The sequence below is a fragment of the Caenorhabditis elegans genome, chromosome V (assembly GCF_000002985.6).
Source record: "Caenorhabditis elegans chromosome V".
Classification (NCBI taxonomy): Eukaryota; Metazoa; Nematoda; class Chromadorea; order Rhabditida; family Rhabditidae; genus Caenorhabditis; species Caenorhabditis elegans.
The window spans coordinates 16,081,900-16,106,099 of NC_003283.11; the positions used below are offsets into that span (position 1 = coordinate 16,081,900).

General features: G+C 35.8%; 5 protein-coding genes, 1 non-coding gene and 1 pseudogene across 10 annotated transcripts; 5 read left to right on the plus strand and 2 right to left on the minus strand.

The window, feature by feature from the left end:
- The first annotated feature begins 4,672 nt into the window (after nucleotides 1-4,672).
- F22B8.4 lies at nucleotides 4,673-6,318 on the plus strand (annotated as a pseudogene). Its single transcript has 8 exons — nucleotides 4,673-4,756; nucleotides 4,812-4,973; nucleotides 5,018-5,078; nucleotides 5,207-5,325; nucleotides 5,413-5,765; nucleotides 5,812-5,872; nucleotides 5,917-6,040; nucleotides 6,114-6,318. Coding segments are annotated over exons 1-8 (1,169 nt in total).
- Nucleotides 6,319-9,085: 2,767 nt separating this feature from the next.
- On the plus strand, nucleotides 9,086-10,218 carry F22B8.3 (Seven TM Receptor; the record flags this gene model as incomplete). Its single annotated transcript, NM_074649.1, has 3 exons — nucleotides 9,086-9,304; nucleotides 9,425-9,726; nucleotides 9,774-10,218. The coding sequence occupies 3 exons, from the start codon at nucleotides 9,086-9,088 to the stop codon at nucleotides 10,216-10,218; spliced, it is 966 nt and encodes a 321-aa protein (NP_507050.1).
- A 2,466-nt stretch (nucleotides 10,219-12,684) lies between these two features.
- Nucleotides 12,685-15,421, plus strand: F22B8.7 (MOSC domain-containing protein). The gene is made up of 8 exons (NM_074650.7): nucleotides 12,685-12,729; nucleotides 13,325-13,410; nucleotides 13,459-13,569; nucleotides 13,618-13,706; nucleotides 13,961-14,107; nucleotides 14,153-14,336; nucleotides 14,901-14,981; nucleotides 15,029-15,421. The coding sequence occupies exons 2-8, from the start codon at nucleotides 13,342-13,344 to the stop codon at nucleotides 15,365-15,367; spliced, it is 1,020 nt and encodes a 339-aa protein (NP_507051.2). The 5' UTR covers nucleotides 12,685-12,729; nucleotides 13,325-13,341; the 3' UTR covers nucleotides 15,368-15,421.
- A 503-nt stretch (nucleotides 15,422-15,924) lies between these two features.
- str-7 lies at nucleotides 15,925-17,642 on the minus strand (the record flags this gene model as incomplete). Of its 3 annotated transcripts, NR_136372.1 has the most annotated exons (5): nucleotides 16,096-16,183; nucleotides 16,244-16,421; nucleotides 16,468-16,587; nucleotides 16,706-17,025; nucleotides 17,426-17,587. NR_136372.1 is itself a non-coding variant. In NM_074651.3 (4 exons), the coding sequence occupies 4 exons, from the start codon at nucleotides 17,585-17,587 to the stop codon at nucleotides 16,098-16,100; spliced, it is 984 nt and encodes a 327-aa protein (NP_507052.2). The 3 variants fall into 3 exon arrangements, 2 of the variants coding, with proteins under 2 accessions (NP_507052.2, NP_001309631.1); NM_074651.3 differs by having other exon boundaries at nucleotides 15,925-16,183; nucleotides 16,468-17,025; nucleotides 17,426-17,642; NM_001322601.3 differs by lacking the exons at nucleotides 16,706-17,025; nucleotides 17,426-17,587 and having other exon boundaries at nucleotides 16,098-16,183; nucleotides 16,468-16,557.
- Nucleotides 17,643-18,780: 1,138 nt separating this feature from the next.
- cth-1 (cystathionine gamma-lyase) lies at nucleotides 18,781-20,851 on the plus strand (the record flags this gene model as incomplete). Of its 2 annotated transcripts, NM_074652.6 has the most annotated exons (3): nucleotides 18,781-18,873; nucleotides 19,159-19,780; nucleotides 20,271-20,851. In NM_074652.6, the coding sequence occupies 3 exons, from the start codon at nucleotides 18,799-18,801 to the stop codon at nucleotides 20,750-20,752; spliced, it is 1,179 nt and encodes a 392-aa protein (NP_507053.1). The 2 variants fall into 2 exon arrangements, with proteins under 2 accessions (NP_507053.1, NP_001263906.1); NM_001276977.3 differs by lacking the exon at nucleotides 18,781-18,873 and having other exon boundaries at nucleotides 19,177-19,780; nucleotides 20,271-20,752.
- Nucleotides 20,852-21,839: 988 nt separating this feature from the next.
- Nucleotides 21,840-21,860, minus strand: 21ur-14121. Its single transcript, NR_070064.1, has one exon.
- A 134-nt stretch (nucleotides 21,861-21,994) lies between these two features.
- Nucleotides 21,995-24,053, plus strand: argk-1 (arginine kinase). Its single transcript, NM_074653.6, has 4 exons — nucleotides 21,995-22,065; nucleotides 22,225-23,010; nucleotides 23,647-23,859; nucleotides 23,911-24,053. The coding sequence occupies exons 1-4, from the start codon at nucleotides 22,036-22,038 to the stop codon at nucleotides 23,998-24,000; spliced, it is 1,119 nt and encodes a 372-aa protein (NP_507054.1). The 5' UTR covers nucleotides 21,995-22,035; the 3' UTR covers nucleotides 24,001-24,053.
- Nucleotides 24,054-24,200: the final 147 nt, after the last annotated feature.

Genomic DNA, 24,200 nt, shown 5'->3' on the forward strand with positions numbered 1-24,200 from the left:
AACTTTAAATGATCATGAAGCAATTGATAAGATTAAATTGTGTTTTTATCATTAACAAACTGAAAATTTGCTCTAATACACCATCGATTAAGAACTACTTTAAAATTTTTCATAAATCAACTCTTAAAAGTCTCAGTGTGCTAAATCGCGATTTTTTCTTTCATCTCCAAAAAAAAGGGGAAAGAAAAAAAAAGGGTCCGAAAAAACCAAAAAACAATTTAGTCGCAGTCAAATAGGACCTAGGATTTCCTCATCACTTTCTCGTGCAGACATGAAGATTTCAAGAATTTCAGCTAATTGCGCTTTTTGATCTTCAATTCTCATTTTGTAGTTGTTCATCTTTATTCGTTTGTTGGAAAAACCAAAAAAAAGTTGTTTTTTAAGGGAGGGGATGAGTTCAACTCTGCACCACCGGATAATTTTTTTTCGAATTTTTTTGTCTCCAAAAAAAAGGGAAAAAAAAGGGTCCAGAAAAAACAAACAAACAATTTAGTCGCAGTCAAAGAGGTCCTAGGATTTCCTCATCCTCCCTGGCTCAGTCGGTTACCGCTTGGGGCGGGGGGTGGGTGGGGGGAGATATTGCATTTTTAAACAATAAAATCCTGAAAATAACCTTAATCGCTTAACCGGCATTCAAAACGCCCAATTGGGGAGGAAATCCGAGCCAAAATATTGAGGTTTTGTTCGTTGTACTCAACGTGAATTCAAAGATTTCAAATTTATTTATATGTATGTGATGGCTTCGTAGAAAATTTTTTATCGCAAGTCGATTTATCAGAACTAAACCAGGATTTTGAGAATCTTAAAGGTGGAGGACCGAAACCTGGGAAATATTTTCAAATGACTCCAAATTTTCCCCTGATTCCAAATATCGATGTGAAAATATTAAAAAAAATTTTTCTGATTTTTCTGACTAATTTTCCATTATTTCGTGTAGATGCAATATTGATTGGATTCAGGACTGATAGAGAAAATACGGTATCGGTTGTTCGACAGCTTACTATGTACGTTAGCACGAATCTTTGAACTTGAAATCGCGATTTCCATTTGCGTCCTCATGAGCTTTCCAAGCTCAAATATAAACTCAGGGATTTTTTTTTTGAACTTTTTCACATTGATAATTGGAATCAGGAAAAATTTTGGAGTCATTTGAAAATATACCGTATATCTTCTATTAATATGGCCTCCCTATTAGACTTGCACTCCCTATTAGTATTGCCCCTCAGAGACCTTCCGAAAATTAGTATGGCACTCCCTATTAGTGTTGCACTCCCTAATGGTCTTGTGTTTACTTTTTTTATTGCAGGACCGTCTCGTAAATTTCAGGATTTCAACAAAATTGTTTGCCTATTTTGCAACAGTTTTTCACAACATTTCTACGAGATTGAAGTATTTGAACTTATATGTTACAATTAAAATTACATTTTCTGAAGTTTTACATAAGATTCGAGATTTTTCAGAAAAAAAAAACTAGTAAGTTCAAAGTTCGAAAAATGTTCTGAAAATTAGTATTGCACTCCCTAATAGTCTTGCACTCCCTATTAGTATTGCAAGCGGGAAGACCATCGAAAAATAGTATTGCAGCCATACTAATAGAAGAAATACGGTATCCCAGATTTCGGTACTCCACCTCCTCCACCTCCTTCAATTAATTCCAATTTAAGACCTCTCCAATATTTCGTTAAATTTATGAAAAACTTTCACTTTTTCAGTTTTATCATATCAATAAACGTGGTGCATTTTATCATATCAATAAACGTGGTGCATTTATAACTGTAAAATTATTAGTCGGTTGATTGAAAATAAGCTCTCGGCTTAACATATCAGAATATACGGAGAACAATAATATCCCAAAGTACATTATAATAGATGAGAAACCGAGATGTGGGAAATGTGAAAATTTTTAATTTTTTTAAAAGTTGCTATTTGAGGGGATCCCCGTACAAAACCCTGTATGGAAGTCGTATTTTTTAGGAATCTATATGAAAAAACTCATTGGTTATTTGGCGCATTGAATCCATTCACAATTACACTTTTTCATTAAAACCTCATAACATCAACTGTGTGAGTTTTCTCATAGTGACTCATATTGAAAATATTTTTACTTCCAAGTTACTTCCAATTTCTAAGTCAATATTTACTTTGATGCATTTTACGTTTATTTGATCATTTTGAACTGTTCATCTTTTGATCTATAAAAAACTTCTCGAATTGTCGACCCAAAACATGCCATTTGACTTTTTTTCCGTTGGAAAATATTTGGAATTTTGCTCACTAGTGAAGGAACATCAAACGGTCCCGAATTTGGTCTCAAAAAACCAACAAAACAAAAAATCAACAAATCAACACGGCGACATGGCTCCGCTCTTGGAAATTGTCATGGTTACTCCATTGGTGAAGTCGTTGTTTTTTTAATGGCACCTCACTCAGATTACAGCACTGACGATTCCATTGCTTGTCCAGATGCAAATGATTGATGGTCCCAGCGACTGATGACGGCGACTGCTGACAGTTCGGCTTTACAAACAGAAAATTCATATTTTTCCCTTTACTTGGTATGAAGATTTCAACAAGGGGTATAAGAGTCGTCCATTGCTTTTTGCGATGTTATCTTAAGCTCTGAAGCTGCTGTTGCAAAAAAAAAACTAGAAAACTTGAAACTAATTTGAAATTAACGGCCACAGTCCCCGGCTAGGACGTGACTTAAATTATAGCCCAGTGGGATCAAGCAGTGTACCTGAATCCCAGATCCGAATCCCAGGTCCGCAGTGCATAGCACTTGAAGAACGGATCGTCCTTTAATCTTTTAATCCTTTTTTGCATAAAAGTAAGTGAATTGTTTCGCGTGCAAGCTGATATTCGTAAAAAACGCCCGTCCAACTTCTATTTGACCTCCCTGATTTTTGAAACTTTATTGGAAAAACGATAGAATTTTGGAAAAGTTCTCAGAGCACTTGTTTTTGAAACGATATCATCGAAATGACCAAATTAAGTCAATCGCTTATTATAAATTGATATATGTCACGTTGAAGCGTTGAAAAGCTGGTCCTGCATCACTTTTTGTGCTTTGGCATAGCTTACCTTGTTTTATTGCAAAATATAGTTAATGTGACTACTTTGCATGTACTGAATTTCGAACAATGTACAGTGCTGGCCAAAAAAATTGTCCACTTTTAGTTTTTGGATAATTTCGCTATTTTTTTCAAATAAGTATAACTCCAAAACTAGAATAGCTATCCAAAAATTTTCAACTGGCAAATTACAGCACGTGATCAGGTCTTTATGTTTTCACGTGTTTGAATAATTTGCTAGAATCATGGTAAGTAATAAAACGGCCGACATCTTGTTGTATAGTTCAAATATCATAATAACATTAGTTCTTCACAAAAATTGTCAAAAAATATTTTCCGAGAAACCAGATTTGTGAATATATCGTCTACATAAACAGTGCCTTGTGAGTAACTTGTTTCAGCTCACATAACTTTGTTAATGGAGGCTTCAGGAAAAAGTTAATATTTGCAGACAATATATATGTCCAGACAACTGTATAAACATCATGATACTTCCACAAACTTTCCATTAAAAATATGTCTCTTGAGTTACAGTCATTTTAGAAACCATCATCAAAAATGGACTAACGAGATGTCGGTCGCTTTATTACTTACCATGATGTCAGTGAATTATTCAAACTTGTGAAAACATATAGACCTGATCACAGGCTATAATTTACCAGTTGAAAAATTTGGCCAGTACTGTAAGTGCCGAATAATACTGTTTTGAAAATAAAACAATGAAAATATTGACCGACTACGCTGATTTCAGTTTACGTAAAAATGATAACTATTTGCCTATTTTCTCGTCTCCCCGAAAGCGTAATAAATATTAATTATTATTCTTTTCTTTAGCTTCCAATGAAACTTCAACATTTATCGAAAAATAAAGCATAATTTCTAAAAAAAAACATTCTCAACGTAAAAACGTTCAGAACGTTAAAGATTTGATTATATTCACTAATAGAGGGTGCGGTATTGGGGGTTTTTCAGCTTATTAATATGATAATGGTAAACAAATTTATACGGATAAAAATGAATTGTGTAATCAAACGACACTGATATGATGCTACTCTTTCAAAAACGCAAAAAAAAACAAAGGAAGAGGCGGAGCTTATTATTGTCCTTTTCAAGTTTGTCTTTTTAAACTCTTCTTACTTTTTCCTGTTATCAATCCCTACCACACACACCTTGCCTAAAAATTCATTCAGTATGCTCACCAAAGTAAATACCATAATGGATTCACATTGGTCTCTATTGCCGGAATAACTTTCTTACTTTCTGTTCGAACTTGAATAGAGCAAATGTAAAAATGTGACAAAGTCACCATACAAGAAAATCACTTTTTTTTTTGAAACAAAATTACTGAACAACTTCAAGTATTTGCATGCAAAATTTTTTTTAAGACGGCGGAATTTTTTTTAAATTATATTTTTGATTGTTACTTTTAGGTTTTCAAATTGTAGGAAGAACACTATGTACAAATTACAATTAAAATAAAATTTCAATTTACATCTAATATTTTTTGTAGTCTTTCTTTTCCGAGAAACGAATTTCAGCTGTGTTTTTCATTTAGTCATAAAAATATACTTAATTTTGTTTTAGAACGAATTATCGACAAAATGCTGACTCGGAAAAAGTTTGTGGTCTTCTACGTCACAATGAGCTTCTTGGCGCTGCTTTTGATTCTGCACAATTCCGATAGAGTAAGTTTAGATATTTTTATTAAACTCGTTATTAGTTCTAATAAAAAAAATACAGATAATCTACTGTGTGAACCCTAAATTTGAAGTTTTGCAAACTCCTAAACCCAACTTTGAAGTTTTGGAAGCTTCTACGCCCACGCTACTTATTGATAAAGCATGCGAATGTATCTCAAGTCGTTCACGGGAGTCTTTCGATTTCTGCTACAAAAATCCAAAGGTTTTCGTCTTTTTTGTGATATTTTGAGTATGTTACTGTTTCAGAATGTTTCGCTGGTTGGGAAACGGTTTAATTGCACTTGGCTGAGCATTTTGGAGGATTTGAGTAAGTTAAACGAAGGTTCTACCTCATTTCTCACCTTGCCTTCTCGCCTGACTCTTCTCTTGCCTTATTCGTGCCTTGTCGTCCCTTTTCCTTTTTTACTTACTATTAGTTTTAAAAATATTGTTCAGAACTCGTTGGATCACAAGAGCAGATTATGGTGGATCTGACGATTCCTGTTAAAAATGATTCAGATATTATGTTTTTATCTGCCACATCAAAAAACCACCTGTTTAATTTCAATGAAATGGTAAAAGTTCATCATTTTATTTTGAGACTTTTTTCATAATTTCTCGAATTAATTCAGTAGAACAAATCTTAATGCTTTTCTTTTCAGTATAACATTGTACATCGCAATTGGCCAAATCAAAACATAATTCTTTATTCTTTGGATCTTACCGACACTCAAATACTTGACATCGAAAAGAGACCTAATGTCAAAGTACGGAAATTCGATTATTCCAAGTATCCGAAATATGTAGAAAACTGGATGGAATATCGTTTCAAAGCACTGATTTTGGCAGTGAGTTTTGGTTTGAAAATGGTAACAGAGTTAGTTTTGAGGAAGCGATTCGAGATTATGCAAATGTTTGGTGGATTGATGCCCATACAAAATGGGTTCATCCGAATTCATTGGATGCCGTTTATGGAGATCTGGCAGAATGCGCCAACGATGTTAACTGTACGAAGGTTTGTAGAAAAGCATAGGTGCGTATTTATCAATATAATTTTTTAGAACTCCTCAATTCAAACATTTATCAATTCAACGCACAGCAATTATGCAGTTCTTACAAAAGGTGTGTTTTTTTGATTCGAAATTTTAGAAACTTAGAAGTTTCAGGACTTCTTGACTATTTTCCCACGTTTGACACAGATGTTCTGAAAACAAACGAAAAAGGCCTTCAAGTATCTGCAATGCTGGTGTATTTGGCTCGAACTCCATTCACTTTGGAGATCTTGAAATGGTAGGGTTATTTCTCATGCATGTGTTTAAAAAATTGCTTAACTCAAAAACATTACCTTCTGAAACAATTCCAGGCATGCCCTTTGCGCACTAGAAGAAAAGTGTATGAACCCCCCGACAGCAAAACTGAAGTGCGACATCATTCCCACCTGGAATTCTTATGCAGGATGCTTCCGGTACGATCAGTCATCAATCAATATTTTGCTGTTCAATCAGTTTCGAGATCACAACAGTTACTTTATGGCAAAGAATGTTGGTGTAGTTAATCGGACGTATTAGGAAATTAGAAATTTAGATAGCCGGGGGTTTTCCTATTCGTTTTGCACCCTTGCTCTACCTTAACAACGTGTATCTCGGTTTTTTTTGGTTTCATCAACAAATTGACAACTTGAAAGTTACGAGCAAAAACATGAGTTAAAGTATTTTGAAATCGAGAAAGTTCTGTTCTGGATCGTTTTGGAAGCTTCTGAAAATTCGAGAAAATTCTGGAATCTTCAAAAAAATTATATGGAGGAGAATTTTTGGAAGAAAAATTTGGAAACTTCTAGAAGTTTTTAGAAAAATCTGGAAAGTTCTAGAAGTTTCTAGAAAAATCAGGAAACCTCTAGAAGTTTCTAAAAAAATCAGGAAACGTCTAAAACTTTCTAGAAAAATCTGGAAAGTTCTACAATTTTTCATAAAAATTAGTAAGCTTCTAGAATTTTCTGGTTTTCTATATTTTATCAGTGAACGAGCTTTTCATGTAACTCATGACAACCGAGATAAAAACTGTTCAAGTAGAGAAGTCCAAGTCTAATAGAAAAATAATGTGAAGTTATTTTCCGCTGATGCAATAATATTGGTGTAGATTGAAACAGTTACTGAGTTCTATAAATTATTAATTATTCTCATCATATTAATTAGTTATTTTAATTTTACTTCTACTTTATATACTCGCTTTTATATTTGAATGTATTTATAATATTTTCTCCAAAACTTTTTTTGTGATTTTAGGCCTGATATTTGACTGATTTTTTTGTGATTTTTTTTTATGGTTCATATCTTTGATATTGCAAAACTTTCAATTGATGTAATGTGTGAAATGTACAAATAATTTGTTTTTTTTGTTAAAAACATTTTCATCAAATCCCTAATTTTGGAGTTACATGCCGAAACGTGGAAGAGCATATTATATCGAAAACCGGGCTTACCATTTTAAGTTAGCATGTAGAAACCCGTTATTTGGTATACCAGTTGAACACAACATATATGGAAATCTTTTGGAACGAGAACATTTAACATAGAGGAATAATGATGGAAAATGATATGACTTTGTGACAATGTTTTAAAAATCATAAGGAGTCTTCTGCGGAGGGTGCTTTTTAATTCAAATTGGGAAAGTCTATCATAATAGGATGAGAATTTCAGATTACATCTTTGAAACATTTTACGTGAAAAGAAGCGAAGTGGGGACTCTAGTTCATCTGAAAGGGCAATAGTGGAGGGGTGGAAAATCTCGCAACCATATTCCAGATTGATCTGACATAGGTGTTGTACAGTTTGAAATAGAATTGAGCATTGGAAGATTGGAATGATCGAAGCAGCTGGCGGCATTTCAGTAAAGCGGCATTTGAGATTGAGATAATGTGTTTCTCAAACTTCAGGTTATCATCAATCACTATTCCTAGATCTCTGAAAATGTTGTGCTTCCTGATACTGGCTCCATTGATGGAATAGTTGAATTTTGAATCATTCCTCCCAAAGTGTACGACAGCCGATTTGTTCTCTGCAAGCTGGAGTTTCCATATATCACACCAGCGTGCCACAATATTAGCACTTTCTTGGATGCTTTGTTGATTATCCCCTACAACTTTCAAATCGTCTGCAGTTGCAAATACTTGTACGTTGGGAGGGAATAGATCGAGCAAATCATTTATATAAATTAGGAAGAGGTACGGTCCAGCTACAGTTCCTTAATGCACTCCTGAAGTGACATTTAGGGTGTCTTGAGAAATCAGGTTTCCTACTTTGACTCTTCTCGTCCGATGATTGAGGAAGGATCTGAACCATGAGCACGTTTTCGAATCAAAGCCATAGTTTTGAAGTTTAAGGACGAGCAGGTTGTTTGGAACCGTGTCAAATGCCTTCTTGAAGTCCACATAAATCACATCGACATACTTGTTTCTGGTGCTAACAAGGGAAACCTTTCAGCTTGTCCTCGGACTTCCGAATGAAACCTATTTTATTCGAAGAGGACCTTAATAGAAGGTCACCTCAAAATTTTTAGGACCAGAGGAGAGGTAAGGATTCTGTGGATCAGTGAGGTGGATTCCAGAAGTGCTAGGGTGCAAGATCTGGAGTTTTGAAACCCGTATTGTTGACTGGAAATCTTTGAGTGGAGCTCTCTTTTTAAGGAAGTGATAACAACTTTTTCAAAAAGTCGGGAAATTGAATGCGTGAGGGAGATTGGGCGGAAGTTTTTACAGTCGGTAAAGGAGCCTTTTTTATGAACGGGGATCACAATTGATGAACGGGGATCACACATGGGGCCCACATTGAGGCCCACGATCTACAACTCACACCCCACAATGTCGCATTTTTACTTTTGATTGGGCCACTCTGATCTTACTAGTTAGCTTACTAAAATAATGTAGGAGTACGGTACTGCAAGTTTTTCATAGTTTTATTTTCGTATCGCCCTTCTAGCGCTAAAAATATATTGCTCAAGATGTCATGCCCGCAATAAACACACATAGCTGATGTATAGCCATATAATTATTTCTTCCGTGACTTCAAGCATTTTTCATTTACGAAAGATCAAAATAATTTGATGTGAAATCATGTAATCACTATCTTATACATCACATGTTCCAGATTTTTTGCCGTGAGGTTTCAGGGCGTTGTTTTTTTTTGAGGTTATAGAAATCAAAATTTCGAGTTACACCTGCTTCATCTTGAAATCACTTCCCTTCTGTAACTTGAACAGAAACTGCACTAGTAGCAAGCTACACATATTCTGTATCTTTAAAAAAGTTTAAGTGTCCATTTTGCGTCGATTTGTAATCCGATGGATCACGGAGACAACTCGGACTCCTACTCTCATTATGTAACGTTTGCCCTTCGAGTTGCTCAATTTGGATTCTTTGCAACTACGACTTCATGTACTATGCTTATTCTCTTGACACTTTATGGCGTGAAACGGGATTTCGGAAGTTATAAAAATCTTTTGTTAATGTTTTCTGGACTAGGAATTGTATTTGCGACTACCGAAGTTTTGTTGTTTCCGGTAAGGTTTTCAAAAATATATTAAAATCGAATTTATTTTGTTAATCACTCAAACTTATCTTTAAAAGTTAAATTCTTTTTCAAAACTTTTTGGTATCAACAAAGACATATAAAAGTTCAGAATTTACACTCCTACAAAGCTGGATACTTTTTCTACAGTATGGAGCGCCCATTCGGATTAGACACTAAAAATGTCTCCCGCTTCTTGGTTTTTTATACAGGCCTCTACGGATCGACAATTTGTTTGCTCTCTGTCCAATTTGTCTATCGATATTGGGCGGTTTTTAGTGAATCAAAACTGAAATTTTTCAAAGGTTGGAGGTTAATATTTTGTATCATGTATTGCGCAGCTTTTGGAGCAGATTGGGGATTGTCAATTTATTATTTTGATGAAATGGATGCCTACGCCGATCATTATTTCAGGTGGGCCTCGATTTTGTCGGATGCGTTGTTTCAAAATTATTTTCTAGAGCCGAAATGCATAAAAGATATCGGTTAAACATTAGCGAAATTGCGGGCTTTTCTCTGGTTGCCTACAACTTTGATAATACCCCTAGATGGCGTAACATATCATGCACAATTTCTCTATTTTGTATTATGCTTATTCAATACACAATAATAATTTATTGTGCAACAATTATGTATCTGAAAATGGAAGAAAAATTGAAATTATTATCCTTCGCAATAAGAAATCTGCACAGACAATTCTATAAAACATTGGTAATCCAAATATTCACTCCGACCATTTTCCTATTTTCTCCCTTGATTTTTATAATTTTCCATCCACTCTTCAACGTGGAAATTGTTGTGCCAACTGGAATGTTTTTATGTGCAATTACAATTTATCCAGCGGCGGATGCCATTGTTATCATGTATGTTGTAACAGATTATAGGAACACTATAAAAAGTAAGTAACTGGTTACATGTAACGTTTCAAAAATAAACTTTAGATCACTTGAAAAGGTTGTAGCAGAGGTTCTTGTCTCAAAAAGGAATGTCAACAATTTTGATAAGAACAACTCAATCTGTGTGAACCATTCTCCAATAATCAGAATTTGCACTTATATTCACTCGGCAATTTGGTTCTCCTATCTTTCGCACTTCTTCACCTTTCTTTCGCACATCAGTGAATTGTGCCGCCAAGCGCTGTTTTCACCTATTTCTCGCTCTTCTTCTGCTTTCTTTCGCACTTCTTCTCCCTTCTTTCGCATAGCAGTAAAATTGGGGTAGATGAGAGCTGTTCAGAGTTATGAATTCGGCACTTTTTCCTTTTCGAGTTACTAATTAGTTGTTAGATAACATTATTTGTTTCTCCATTATTGTTGAGGAAGACAGTTTTCCTGAGGAATACCAAAAATTGTTTTTAAAAAAGGTATAAAAATGGTGGTCGAATAGACAATATATGTACAGTTCAAAAATACTGTACGGAAACTGGCAAGCTATAGCCTTCTTGGATTAGAGCTATTTAAGTTTGAAACGAACAAATGTAAAAAAAGGCAACTTTGTGTTGGCTGAAAATGTTCTTCTAACTTCATAGAATTTTCATTATACGTGTTTGACTATCTCACCAAATAGCCTAGAAGAAATAGGATAGTAGATGACATTGATTTTGTGACTGGAGGCAATACACTCAAATTTTTGTATGATTAGTAGGATAATGAAATTTCGAAAACTTTCAACAAAAAAAAGTTGTTTTGGACAAAGCTTCAGCCAGAGCCACACCAGTCTTGTTTTTCAGCGGTCTCAGTTCCGAATGCCACGTTGTGACCAATTCAATTTCATTGTACAATATTGTAAAATGATACACAATAAAAAAAATCTGCTTCACTGTTTTTTGCAACTTCTGCTAATAATTTTTTTGGTTCAGACTTTCTCCGAAATTCATCGAATTTTTCAATTTTTGAATTTTGAAAAAAATGTCATAAAATTTTTATTTTTTGATATTTATGAAAACTACTCATAAAATAATTGTATTTAGTGCCATTAGATGTTGTCCGAAAATTTGAGATAAAAAGAAGCACAATGAAAAAAGTTACACTAGGAAAACTGAAAACGCATATCCTTTTAGCCACCACTGTATATTCCAAAAAGTCAGAATGTAGATGACGGGACCATCTCTCTGTCAGGTTTTACAACCTACGTCTACATATCGTCACATGTTGTATAAATATGGCAGTAAACAGTATTTAGAAACAAAGAGATTATTCGAATACATTCCCAAAAGACAGAATATAGAGGTCTATAGACTATGAGTATCACTCTCTGCTTGTTTTTACAACCATTCACTGATTGAAGGGTATATTAGATAAACTATTTTATCTGAAAACGTTATCACTTTCTCAGAAACACCTTTAGAAATCTACAAATAGTACTATCGGGGAGAGTATAGGACTTCTTTACTATTTATTGCACCTCACACAAAATCAGAATCAGCGCGAGAATAGTGCAAGAGGTAACACACGCGATTTACGTCCCGAAGGTACTGAGTTCAACCCACAACGACACGGAATCCAGGATGGAGCTACTAATCATAAAATATCAGAAATTAAAAAAAAAAAAACGGTGAGAAAGTAAATGATAGATGAATAAAGTACAATACATAAAAATCACAATAAAATCTATGTTTTTTCGATAAATTTCCGTTTTGGTTCTCTTTTCTTTCGCACTTCTTCACCTTTCTTTCGCACATGTTCACCTTTCTTTCGCACTTCCACTGCTATATTTCGCCGATATAATCTAGGCGAAAAAAGGGTGAAAGATAGGTGAAAAAAGAGCGAAAGAAAGGAGAACCAAATTGCCGAGCACTAATCTTCGTAATAAATATTATTTTATCAACATATCATAAATAATATCATAAAAGTTAATGAGAAAAATAAGTTTGATCGTTTATATTTTCCACAGAAACACATAAATCGAAAATGCAGTACAGAGTTTTAGGGGTTTAGGATTGTGCTTATACTATAGAAAATACAGTTACATTGCAATGTGTTTATTGAGGGGGGCAGAAGCAGGGCGGGTGTCCTTCTCCCAGTATCCCGATAGAATGAATTTAATCCCACAGGATGTGTTGTCCGTCTTTTCTTCTTTGCCTTCTCGCCACATGAGGCAGATTCCGGAGACGAGACAAGAAACGACGTGACAAAATGCGTCTCCCACAACATATTTCAATGGTGCACCTTGATAGCTTAACTGCCAAAACCTCCAGCTGAGTCGCCTCTTGCGCACGGGTCAATTTTTGTTAAATAAAAAAAGGTTTTCCACAGTTACTTTCCAGGAAAAAGTATTTGCTTCCAATCCGTGACCTTGCAACATCTACATTTGTTTTTAAAAAAAAGTACACACGTGAATGCCAACGCTCAACTCCGAGAAACTTTATCAATCAGTTCTTACTTTTGTTTTTAAAAGTTCCATTTTCTCTTCTACAGGGTGAGTCAAAATTTGTGGTCGTTCGCGTTTTTGTGAGAAATTTTTGTAGATTGTCAAAGCCGAACATATGTAGATAGTTATGTTCTCTGTTCATAAAATTGAACTGAATTCTTTTTCAATCTTTCGACATAAAAGTCAAGTTGGAATACAGTAAATACAAGTCCGACCATCAAAAATCGGCAAAGCAAAGGAAATATTCGGCTGAAAAACTCGTATTCTTGATATTCGCAATTTAAATACACAGTGTTTCTGTGTTTTTTTTTTCAAAAATCAACACAAGTTGAGCAAAACCGTTAGACCGCACTCAAACACATCCCTTTCCAATTTCGTTCAAAATGTTTCGACTTCCCATAGACGAACAGATGGCCACAAAATACACTTTTTGACGTAACCTCTTTTTGTCATCAACAACGTTAGAGAGTGTGGAAAGGTGGATACACAGATACCAAGACAAAAAATGGGATAGATAGTGAAAAAAAAGGGTTGGTCAGCAGAGATTTATTTTCATTGATCTCATTTCTTATTGTTCTGCTCTACTAATTCATTTTTTGAACGCATTTTGCAAAATGAATAATTTTAAACTATAATATTTCAGAGCTCAAACTTTCAAAAATGCTTGAAATCGACAAAGACAAGAAAGTGTTGATCGGATGCTTGGCAGGCTCGTTTTTGTTTTATCACGTAAGACAACGCTGAAAAAAGAAGAAATACGATATAAACATTTTCTAGACTGCCCGTCAAATCTATTCATACATGAGTGTGAAGCCTCGTGAATGGGTTCCAGTTGGAGTTGTCAAAAGTCTTCATATTTTTCCCATCAAATCTTGCAAGTCCGTCGACGTGAGAAATTGTTTGAATTATGGAAAATAATCAATAAAATTAGTTCAGGTTTTCGCATTCAAATGCACAAAACTTGGTCCAGTGATGGGAGATCTGGAAGATCGAGCTTTTATGTTGGTTGAGGAGAGCACCGGAAAGTAAGTTGGCAGTTTTCCAAAATCCTAAGAACTATGTTCCACGAATTATTCACTCTTAAATACACGTGACTTTTTTGATTTTTTATTGTTTCTCTCTACTTTACTCCAGCCAATTTTAAGCTTTGTTTCAGTTGTTCTTCGAATTTTTCCTAAGTTATCCAAGTTGATAACAGTTTTTCAAATCAGAGACCCGAATTTTGCGAACATTTTTTCTTTAAAAAACTTAAGGATACCAGGTTGCAACTTTCTTTCAGGTTTATCACCGCTCGTCAGAAGCCGAAACTAGTGCATGTTGAAAACTACATGACCGATGGAATGCTAGAAGTCACAGTGCCAGGACAACCGAAGTTATCAGTTGATCTTAGGAAAGTTTTGCAAAATAAAAGAACAATTCGTGCTACGTGAGTTTGCAATGTTCTATTTCAACTTAGTGGAAACCCGTTCAGACTCTTCAAGAACTTGAAACAGGATGGCTATGACTGTGGTGATGAGGTTGCCAAGTTGTTGTCAGATTATATCGAAGAGCCAAATTATCGCCTGATTTTCTACAAAGAAGGACTTTACACCGAAAGAACGGTCATTCCTGATGATCAATGGTGGAACAATCCAGTGCCAAAGAGAAATGACGATGTGCGTTTTATTCTTTGCCAAAAATTACAGAAAGCAGTTTCAACTTACCAAATATAACTGCTTTAAAAATTATAGTCTTCATAATTTTTGTTTTTCCATTTTTAAAGAAATATACAAAAAATAGATTCAAAATAAGTAGGTTGAATATTTTTGCTTCTTCCGGCTATTGTAATTGTTTTTTAAACGACTATTAAACAATTCAAAAATTTTCCAAAATCTGAAAGCTTGGCATAGATAAAAACAGAGAAAAAGGAATTCATATAGATGAGACAATTTGAAACTGTCAAAAATAGGTCGAAAATCGAATATGGGTTCGCGGAAATTCAACAATATCCCCTTAATTCATTTTGCTGCAAAATAAAAAATTAATAAAAGTTTGGAACAACTTTTTACATTCTTGCTATTAGATTTGGCATATTAAAACAGTTTTTTGTCATTTAGAGCAAAACCCATAGACGCGACCTAATGTTTAAGCCGAAGCAAATACCACTCAATCTCAACTTTTAAAAGCTTAAATTTCGATCTGAAAGCAATATAGTCCATTTTAAAATACAACAATTTCAGTCAGGTTTCACTGATTTGGCCCCGTTTCATATTGCCACCGACGCTTCACTAAAAGTTCTCAATGAAAAGTTGGACAATAAGGTTCGTGCACTTTTTTTCCTATTACGCTTTTAAAATTCATAGTTTAGATAACCATGCGATACTTCCGCCCATCAATCTACATCGAAGGTTGCGCCGCGTGGGACGAGGACAAATGGGCCGAAATTCGCATCGGAGACGCGCATCTCGAATGCTTCGCACCGTGCACACGATGCGTCCTGACGACTGTTGATCCAGTAAAAGGAGAGATGAGCAAAGAAATGCAGCCACTGAAGAAGCTCAGAGAGTTCCGACTGGTTCCAGACGGCAAAATGCGAAAAGTTCATATGGAAAGCCCAGTTTTCGGTGTGTATGCAGGATTGGTCAACGAAGGTTATATTCATACTGGACAGACCGTGTATGTCAGATATAAGCCAACAGCTTTTTGATTCGAAAGTATTTTTTTTAGTAAACACTGTCAGATGAATAAAATTTGAATTCTCGGTCGTATAAGTAAATTTGTCATGAGAATGCTGGGTCTTCTGTCCCGAATTGTAAAACAGAAAATACTCACAGAAACTTCCCGGTACCGGGTTTTTATCAAGACAAAACGCTAATAGACCGACTGCAAGACCAATCGCTATGAGACCTAAGGCTGTTCACACTTTTTTTGAGTTCTCTGACAGGGCATTCGGGTCTAGGACTTCCAAGTAGTCGCCAAAACGCCAACCGCGCCCTCCCTGTGCTAACCTTTGTCTGTCTTACGCCGCGAGTCGTAGAACCCGAAAAGTGTCGGCCGCTACAAAAACCACCCTTTGCACCAAGGGGTGCAGATACCATTTTTTTGGTTTCATTCCAGAATACACAATTAATGCGATGAGGCCTGCATTAGGCGGGCGCGTTTAAGGCAGGTGCCGTGTTATAAAACCAGCGCATGTCTCCCATGAAACCCCTACTCGGGTATGTTATTCGTTTGTAGACTGATGAGAAAAATAGATTCCGGAAATGCGTGTTTTGTTTTGACACAGACAAGGGTGTGACATGAGATACACGGAAAAAACAATCGGAAGTGTATAGTTGAAATTTTTAACGTTTCATGTTAATTACAGTATCAAGCCATTCTAACTAGAAGCATCGTCAAAATAAATGAATGTTTGTTGTCAAATTATTCGCTGCAATTCAAATTTTCGGATTGACCATTTGAATTCTTTTCTTTTCACTGTCATCTTGGGATGATTTGGGCTGTTTCATCGAAACAAATAGTTCTGAATTAATGAAGTATTAATGTTAACATCACAAGACTACACTAGACTAGGTCAACTCACTTTTGAAGATTCGAAAGTATTCCGATACACAGCACATCATGATAACTGAATCGAGGGCTGGATACACTGTGAAGCCACTTTGAATGATGCAGGACGGGAAGCTCATTTCCAAATCAGCGAATGGAACATAGATCATGAAGAACACTGGGCAGAAGAGGATTATTGTGGGGGAGACGACCTGTTTTGAAAATTGTAAGTTTTTAATACTGATCTCACATCATAACCTGAATTGTTAGAGCTCTGAAGAATTGCCGATGAAGACGACGGTGTTGTGCAGAAAGCAGGGAGAGTTTTGTTTGCATCCCATGATACATATTATAGCCGCAAACAATGATAATCGTGTACTGAAATGTTGAGATGTCAGTCATCATCAGTGCGCCTGTTAAGTTTTTCCAGCGGAAATCATTGCCTTGATAGGCTATCAGATCGAGGATTGGAGTATCCGTAATATTTCTTTCATACCGCAATGAAATCTCTTTGCTTAGATACTCCATGCTAAACTCATCCATCGCGAAGAAGTAACCGACTGTTAGAGACCAGAGGATTCCGAAGAATGTGTAATAGCCAACCCAAATGAAATAGTAGATTCCATTAAAGTACTCCAACTTTGGAGTATCAAACAAGGCCCAGTAACGGTAAATGGATTGAATTGCCAGGAGACATATTGTCGAGGAATACAGTCCCGTGTAAACTGCCATCATCCATTCCATTGTCAAATTGGAAAAACCGAGTGGGTGCGAGAGACTGAAGTAGATGAGACTGGCATTGTAGAGGTGGAGGAACTGAAGGGTTTCAATAATTTTTACGAAAGGTTGAAAACGTGCAGATTAATTTGGTTCCGGAGTGGATGCCTCCACTGTCAGTCAGCTACATTAGTTTCTTTTTGGTTCAGATTATAAAAAATTTCAAGAAGTACATTTAGTAGAATTGAACGGAACATTAACGTATTGCTATCCTTATTGCTACCATATGATCTTCGAATCAGCTGAGTGATCTCTGTATGCAAAGGCAAAAAACCTCGAGCCAGCTCTTAGAGCCAACTCCGTAAGGTATAATCGCATAGTGCTTATATAGTTGGTCACAGAGCAGCTGATTGAGTCACGGAGTAAGTTTGAATCCCAAAAAGTGGAAAAACCTCTCCAACTACTAACATTTCATAGTTGCATTCCCCAATCTTCTTACCGTGTGAAACAAGTATTCACAGGATGCGAAACAGAACCCCACAAGTTGAAAGTTGACTAACAAGTACTTGTAGGAGCCGAATTGCCGTTTGATGTGAAACAATGTCAGGTAGACGAGGATAAAACCGAAAAACGCGTTCGAGAAAAACCCAAGCTCTCCCATGAAAATGCAGAAACGTGCATGAGGCAGATAAGATGGTCTTCCCCACATCACGAAAAAGAGTAACTGATATAAAAACAGAACCGCGGTGTCTATAGTAGGCGTGTCTTATCAGCTTCCTTGCCAAAACACAACATGATGTACCGGAAATTTGCCAATCGTATGAGATGGTTATTCCAAAAAACAATCGTATAGGCGTAGGCAGAGCAATTGTTTTCCTCTATTAGTTATTATCGGATCACCGTCACGTCAGCCACGTGGTAGCCAAAAATGATGAAATTTGAATACCTATGTGCCTTTATCATCGAGATAAACGACGAAAATATGCAGTGAATAATGATAATTAAAAAAAAGTTAACTTCCAACAGATGCAACGGGGAAAAGCGGACAAAATTTGAGATTTTAGCTAAATTAAGTTAATTTAATTTTCAAAATTTTGAACCACTATAAAAAATTACTAAGAAATTTTTGAGAAGTTTTGTTACAAAATTCGTATTATTGGGCACATTTTTGATCTATGTGTTCGAAATCGTTTGAACCGTTACTCCTCCTTCAAGCCTACAATTTTTTTTAATTGTAAAAAAAGTTTACAAATTGGATAATTTCAGAGTACATTCCATCACTTGAATGGACGGTTGCAAATTGAGACTACTCCTTGTTTGAAAGTTTAATGTTTTTTTACTTTTGCTCACCTGATCGGTCAAACCAAAAAAGTTCAAAAAGTGTATTTTGTGTGGAAGGGCACGGTCTTAATGATCAGCACTGATAACGTAGAGATAAAAAGTGAACTGAACAATTGATCATAGAACACTCTTCGTCTCAAATCTTATCTCTTCACACACACATATACCAAGATCGCCAGTTTAAATTAAAAAGAGTATTTCGTAGCCAACCTCCCCTCTCCTTCAACCGATGATATTTGAACTCGCTCTATATCTCCTCTCGTGCAGGGTGTAACTGCCGTTGCAAACCCCTAGATTCAATGCCAAAATATTTTATCACGGTATTTTTTGACACCTTTTCTTTTGAAAAATTGATGTAATCGATACATTTTCCAAAAATACATTTCCAACAGTTCTCGACTAATCAGCTTCTAAAATCTAACAAAAAAGTGACACCCACCCATCTTTTCTTGTCCTCCTCTTTCTTCTTATCTAGCAAGTATAAATTTGTTCAATATAAGTTTCCCAAATCAGACGTCTTATTGCCCAGTCATGGCTACTTTTCCACACTTTGGAACTGATGCAGTCCACGTTGGCCAAGAACCAGAACAATGGGATATTAATCAGGTTTGTGATATCACCTGGGGAGGGTATGACATTTTTTTCTGTTTATTTTGATGGTTTTATAGAATTTCCTTTCTTTTTCCGCTACTTGAAAGAAAATTTATAAAAACAGTTCGGTTTTGCAGCTTGAAATTGACCAGTTTTCCAAAAAAAGCAAAGTCCCAATTTGCCTAAAACTTTTGGCAATTTCCGATTTTTAGGCATATTCGGCACAACGGTAGTTTGTCGACACCAACTTTGCAGTTTTCGCAGTTAAATATTTATTGAAAAAAAAAAACAAAATTTCAGGTAGTTCCACCAATTAGTATGTCCACTACCTACAAGCAGGATAACCCAGGAGAGCCGAAGCGGTACGATTATGCTCGTGGTGGAAACCCAACACGCGATGTTCTTCAGAAAAATTTGGCCGCTCTTGAGGGCGCCAAACATTGTCAAGCATTTTCTTCTGGGCTCGCTGCATCTTCAGCCGTCATCAATCTTCTCAATCATGGCGATCATATTGTGTGCTCCGATGATGTTTACGGAGGAACTATCCGTTACATTCGCCAAATTGCTGTTAAAAAGTATGGAATGGAAGTGGATTCGGTTGATTTAACTGATGTTCAGAATCTCGAGAAAGCCATCAAGCCAAACACCAAAATGGTTTGGTTCGAATCTCCATCTAACCCGCTTTTGAAGGTGGTTGATATCGCAGCCGTGGTACAGACTGCAAAAAGAGCTAATCCAGAAATTGTTGTGGTTGTTGACAACACTTTCATGACTCCGTACTTCCAGCGCCCACTTTCTCTCGGCGCAGACATTGCTGTTCATTCAATAACCAAATATATTAATGGACATTCTGATATTATTATGGGAGCCGCTATCACTAATAATGACGAGTTCCAGCAGCATCTACACTTCATGCAACGTGGTATGTTTCAATAGTTTTATTTATTTAAAAAAAACCGGATAAACCGGCATGGGAAAAGCGTCTTTTTAAAATAATTCTTGGATGTGATGCGAATTGAGTAAACTTTAGTAGTTTAGGAAAACAATTTGAACAGAGAGGATTAGGAATTATTCATCTCTTAAAATTGTTTTTATCAAATTCAAATTTAAAAATTCACACCGTGCTTCAATTTGGCGATTCAGGAAATTCGCACTGTGGGTTCCGCAGATAACATGTTTTCGTTATTTTTTTCAAAAATATTTTTGTTTTTCAAATTTTCAGAATACCGACAAATGAAAAAAATTTGTATTGCGTAAGCATAGCAGAAATACAAAACAAAAACTTTTTTTTTTTCAGAAAACCGAAGATTTTCGTTTCTCTGTTTTTAATTTTTTTTTTCAATGAAAATTACCATGTAGTAAAGCATAGACGAAGGTGCGTAAAAAGAGAATCTTAAAAAATTATTTTTCAGCAATCGGAGGTGTTCCATCTCCATTCGACTGTTTCCTTGTCAATCGTGGACTCAAAACACTTCACGTCAGAATGAAGGCTCACTTTGAAAACGCGCTAGCCATAGCCAAATTCCTTGAAGCTCATGACTGCATCGAATCGGTTCTCTATCCAGCTCTTCCTTCGCATCCACAGCACACGGTTCATGTGAAACAAACCAAGGGAATGTCCGGAATGATATCATTCTATCTGAAAGGAGAACTTTGCCAAAGCCGTGCGTTTCTTTCTGCTCTCAAAGTGTTTACGTTGGCTGAATCTCTCGGAGGATGTGAATCACTGGCAGAGCTCCCATCAATAATGACGCATGCTTCGGTGCCGTCTGCAACTCGTGCTGAACTTGGTATTACTGATAATCTCATTCGTATTTCTGTTGGAATCGAAGATCTGGATGACCTGATTGCTGATCTGGATCAAGCTTTGAAAATTGCTATTCCAAACGTATAACTATTTTTCCCTTCGTGTTTTAGTTGTTTTTTGAGATAAAAGTAATGATGTTTTTTTGGTCGGCTAGCTGTTACATTAATAAAACCAGAGTGGACCTACAGTACTACAACAGTACCGACGCAAAAAATGCGAAGTAGGTAAAATGTGAGATTTTCATCGATGGTGAAATGAGAACTGGGTTTCGGTCCCTTTCAATTTTTTGGAATTTTTTTTGTAAAATTGAAAAAATCACATACAATCATATGAAAAATGCCATACATAAACTTTGTATTTGTATTACGGTTTTTACAGCCATTACACAATAATTACAGGATATATTGCGGCCGACATCTTGTGGGAGCAGGTTTCTTTTTGAAGCCTTTAAAAAAAAACGTACTCGTGGAATAAGTTTTTAGAATAGCTTTTTGCTATCAGTGTTGATAGTTAGGGTCTCAAATACAAAATGTTGTTTTTGAAACTTTTGGTGTACTTCTTTTTGGTGTACTTCCGTCTACTCCCGTTTTGTCGTTGGGTTTGAATCTGTCGAAAATTTTTTTTTCATAATTTCGATTTTCACATTATACACAATGAATTGCAAAAGTTTCAAATTTCTATTTGTAATGGGAAGAGAAAACCGACTACAGTAATCCACTTCGGCACCGACATTATCAAATTTGTAATAACATCTTAAAAGTTTCTGGAAAGATAGGGTATTGCTTTTTTATTTGTTTTGTTACTGGTGGGATAACAATAAGGGTGCAGCAAGATCAATTTTTGTTAGCATCATCACAATTAATATATTTGAAAAGTTTAGGTATATTCCTTCCCCGTTGCATTCGTTTGTTTCTCAATAGAGAACGTTCCAATTGTTTCCCCGCGAATTAAAAATTTCCTAAAAATTAATATGTGCCGTTATATAATTGGTTTTTTTTCAACTTCTGCAATTTATTGCGTAATGCACATTTTACGCTGATCTAATTTATCTTATTTGATCGGTCAAAATCAAAAAAGTTCAAAAAGTGTATTTTGTGCGGAAGAGGCGGGCCCTGACAATACTGATAACATAGAGATAAAAGGACTGACCTCTTTCAATTTCATTCTTCATTTCCATTCATCTACATAGTTTAAAACAAAAATCTAGATATCTTTTGGATTTTTATCAATTTTTGTAACATTTTTTAAATTTGCAATTGTAGCAAATCTTTAAAAAAATATCCTTGTGCGTAAACTATGTTAATATTTATAACTCAAGTAAATGCACAGATTGGTCTTCGACTCGATTAATTTCAACTCTGTGTCTTGGCATGTCATCTCAAATTCGCGGCTCCAAACAGGTAAGCAAAAATGATTGGACATAGCTTTATCCTCAAAGCCCTCCCTGGGCTGTTAAATGGGACGAGCGTGTATGTTCTTTGTCTTGCCCCGAAGGACCCGGGCGCGTTCTAGTCATACCAGTCAGAATGCATCTCCAACGTTAAACTATTTATCTTCAGCATGAAGACGTTGACCCCGTCACGATCAAAAAAATTGAGGAAGCATATGTCATGCTTAACGGTCCTGATGGTGCAAAATGCAGCTCGCTTCTTAAGAAAAATTTGACCAAGGATGTCATCGAGAAGCTCAAAACAAAGAGTACAAAGCTCGGAGCCAATCTTTACGACTGCATCAGATCGGGTGTTTACTGTTTGGACGCACTGGTCGGGGTATACGCTCCAGATGCTGAAGCTTATACTTTGTTTGCTCCATTGTTTGATAAGATTATTGAGGATTATCATGGGCTCGGCCCGGATCAGAAGCAACCACCAGTCGATCTTGGAGAGGGAAAGACCAAGGAGTTCCCACCGTTGGATCCCAAGGGAAAATACATCAAATCGACTAGAATTCGCTGTGGACGTTCGTTGAATGGATATCAATTTAATCCCTGTCTCACTGAGGATAACTATCTCGAGATGGAAGAAAAGGTGAAGAAGGCATTTTCAGAATTTTCCGACGAGGAACTCAAGGGGACTTACTATCCGTTGGATGGAATGAGCAAGGATACCCAGAACCAGTTGATTGCTGATCACTTCCTGTTCAAGGAAGGCGACAGGCATCTTCAATACGCAAATGCTTGCAACTTCTGGCCAAAAGGACGCGGTATTTTCCATAACAACAAGAAAACTTTTTTGATTTGGGTGAATGAAGAGGATCATTTGAGAATTATTTCAATGCAAGAAGGATCTGATGTTGGTGCTGTTCTCGAAAGACTTATCAAGGGAGTTCGTGGAATTGAGAAGCAGGTTAGCTATTTTTGATGGTTGCTACAATTACAATTTTGGCAGCTCAGTAGGCGGTTGTTTTTTATCAAAAACTGTCAAGAGACAAAATTTTGCATTTCTTTTCTACTGTTTGTGCTATTTATTTTTTGATACCCTTAACGAATAATGCGGTAACTAATAACCTGATATAGTTAACAAATAATGTTCAACTAAAAAATGTTGCATCTGAAATTTCATGTTCTAATATTTTATTAACAATACTCTGGAAAAAAAGTTACAGCGGCTGACATCATTTGGACCTGTTTTCGACTAGTGGCAAGTTTAAATTATTTCATATATATATATATTTTTTTCCTAGTGCTTATAAAATCCTTTTGGCCTTCTACGATGATTGGTCCAGAGTAACGTTGATAAAATTTTATACTACTGGAAATGTAGAAAAACATATTTAAATTAATTTTTACTAATTGTATCAGTCTGAGTTATACAAACAGCTTTAAAAAACAAAATGATTATAAAAAAAGTGACATTTCGACTGACTAATATCATCTAATTGACTATTGTTCCCTCAGAGTTAATAAAATTTCAATTATAGGCTTAATTAACAATTAATTATTATTAATTAACAGCAAATGTACAAAAATCACATGTTTCTAGGTTCAATTCTCGCGCGATGATCGTCTCGGGTGGCTGACGTTCTGCCCAACTAACCTTGGTTCAACTGTTCGTGCATCTGTTCACATTGCTCTTCCAAAACTCAGCGCTCGTGAAGACTTCAAGCAAATCTGCGATAAGCTTGACCTCCAGCTGCGCGGAATTCACGGTGAACACTCGGAATCTGAGGGAGGAGTTTATGACATTTCTAACAGGGTAATTTTTTTCAATTATCGGTTTTTGAACAATACAAATTTTTGCATTCAGGCTCGTCTCGGACTCTCGGAGTACGAAGCTGTCAAGAAAATGTACGATGGAGTGAAGAATCTGATTGAGATGGAGGAGAAAGAAACATAAAGAAAGGAAACCTTAATTAGTTGTAAACTTTTTAATAAATGCTAAAAGCTGAATTTTTTCTTATCATCAATTTTTCGAAAAAAAATTGCATGATTAATTGTGATGTTAAATATAATTTAAATGACAAAACAGATCATTTTCAGCCCAAGCTGATAAAAACTATTGATATATCTTTCATATAAAATTACAGTGAGTTTGCA

Excerpts from the sequence above, each read along its gene's own strand:
- argk-1 (NM_074653.6), top strand. The coding sequence starts at position 22,036 with ATGTCATCTCAAATTCGCGGCTCCAAACAG. Across the intron at positions 23,011-23,646 it reads TTCGTGGAATTGAGAAGCAG|GTTCAATTCTCGCGCGATGA; the intron begins GTTAGCTATTTT and ends ACATGTTTCTAG. Across the intron at positions 23,860-23,910 it reads TTTATGACATTTCTAACAGG|GCTCGTCTCGGACTCTCGGA; the intron begins GTAATTTTTTTC and ends TTTTGCATTCAG.
- F22B8.7 (NM_074650.7), top strand. The coding sequence starts at position 13,342 with ATGCTTGAAATCGACAAAGACAAGAAAGTGTTGATCGGATGCTTGGCA. Across the intron at positions 13,570-13,617 it reads AATCTTGCAAGTCCGTCGAC|GTTTTCGCATTCAAATGCAC; the intron begins GTGAGAAATTGT and ends AAATTAGTTCAG. Across the intron at positions 14,108-14,152 it reads AAAAGAACAATTCGTGCTAC|ACTCTTCAAGAACTTGAAAC; the intron begins GTGAGTTTGCAA and ends AAACCCGTTCAG.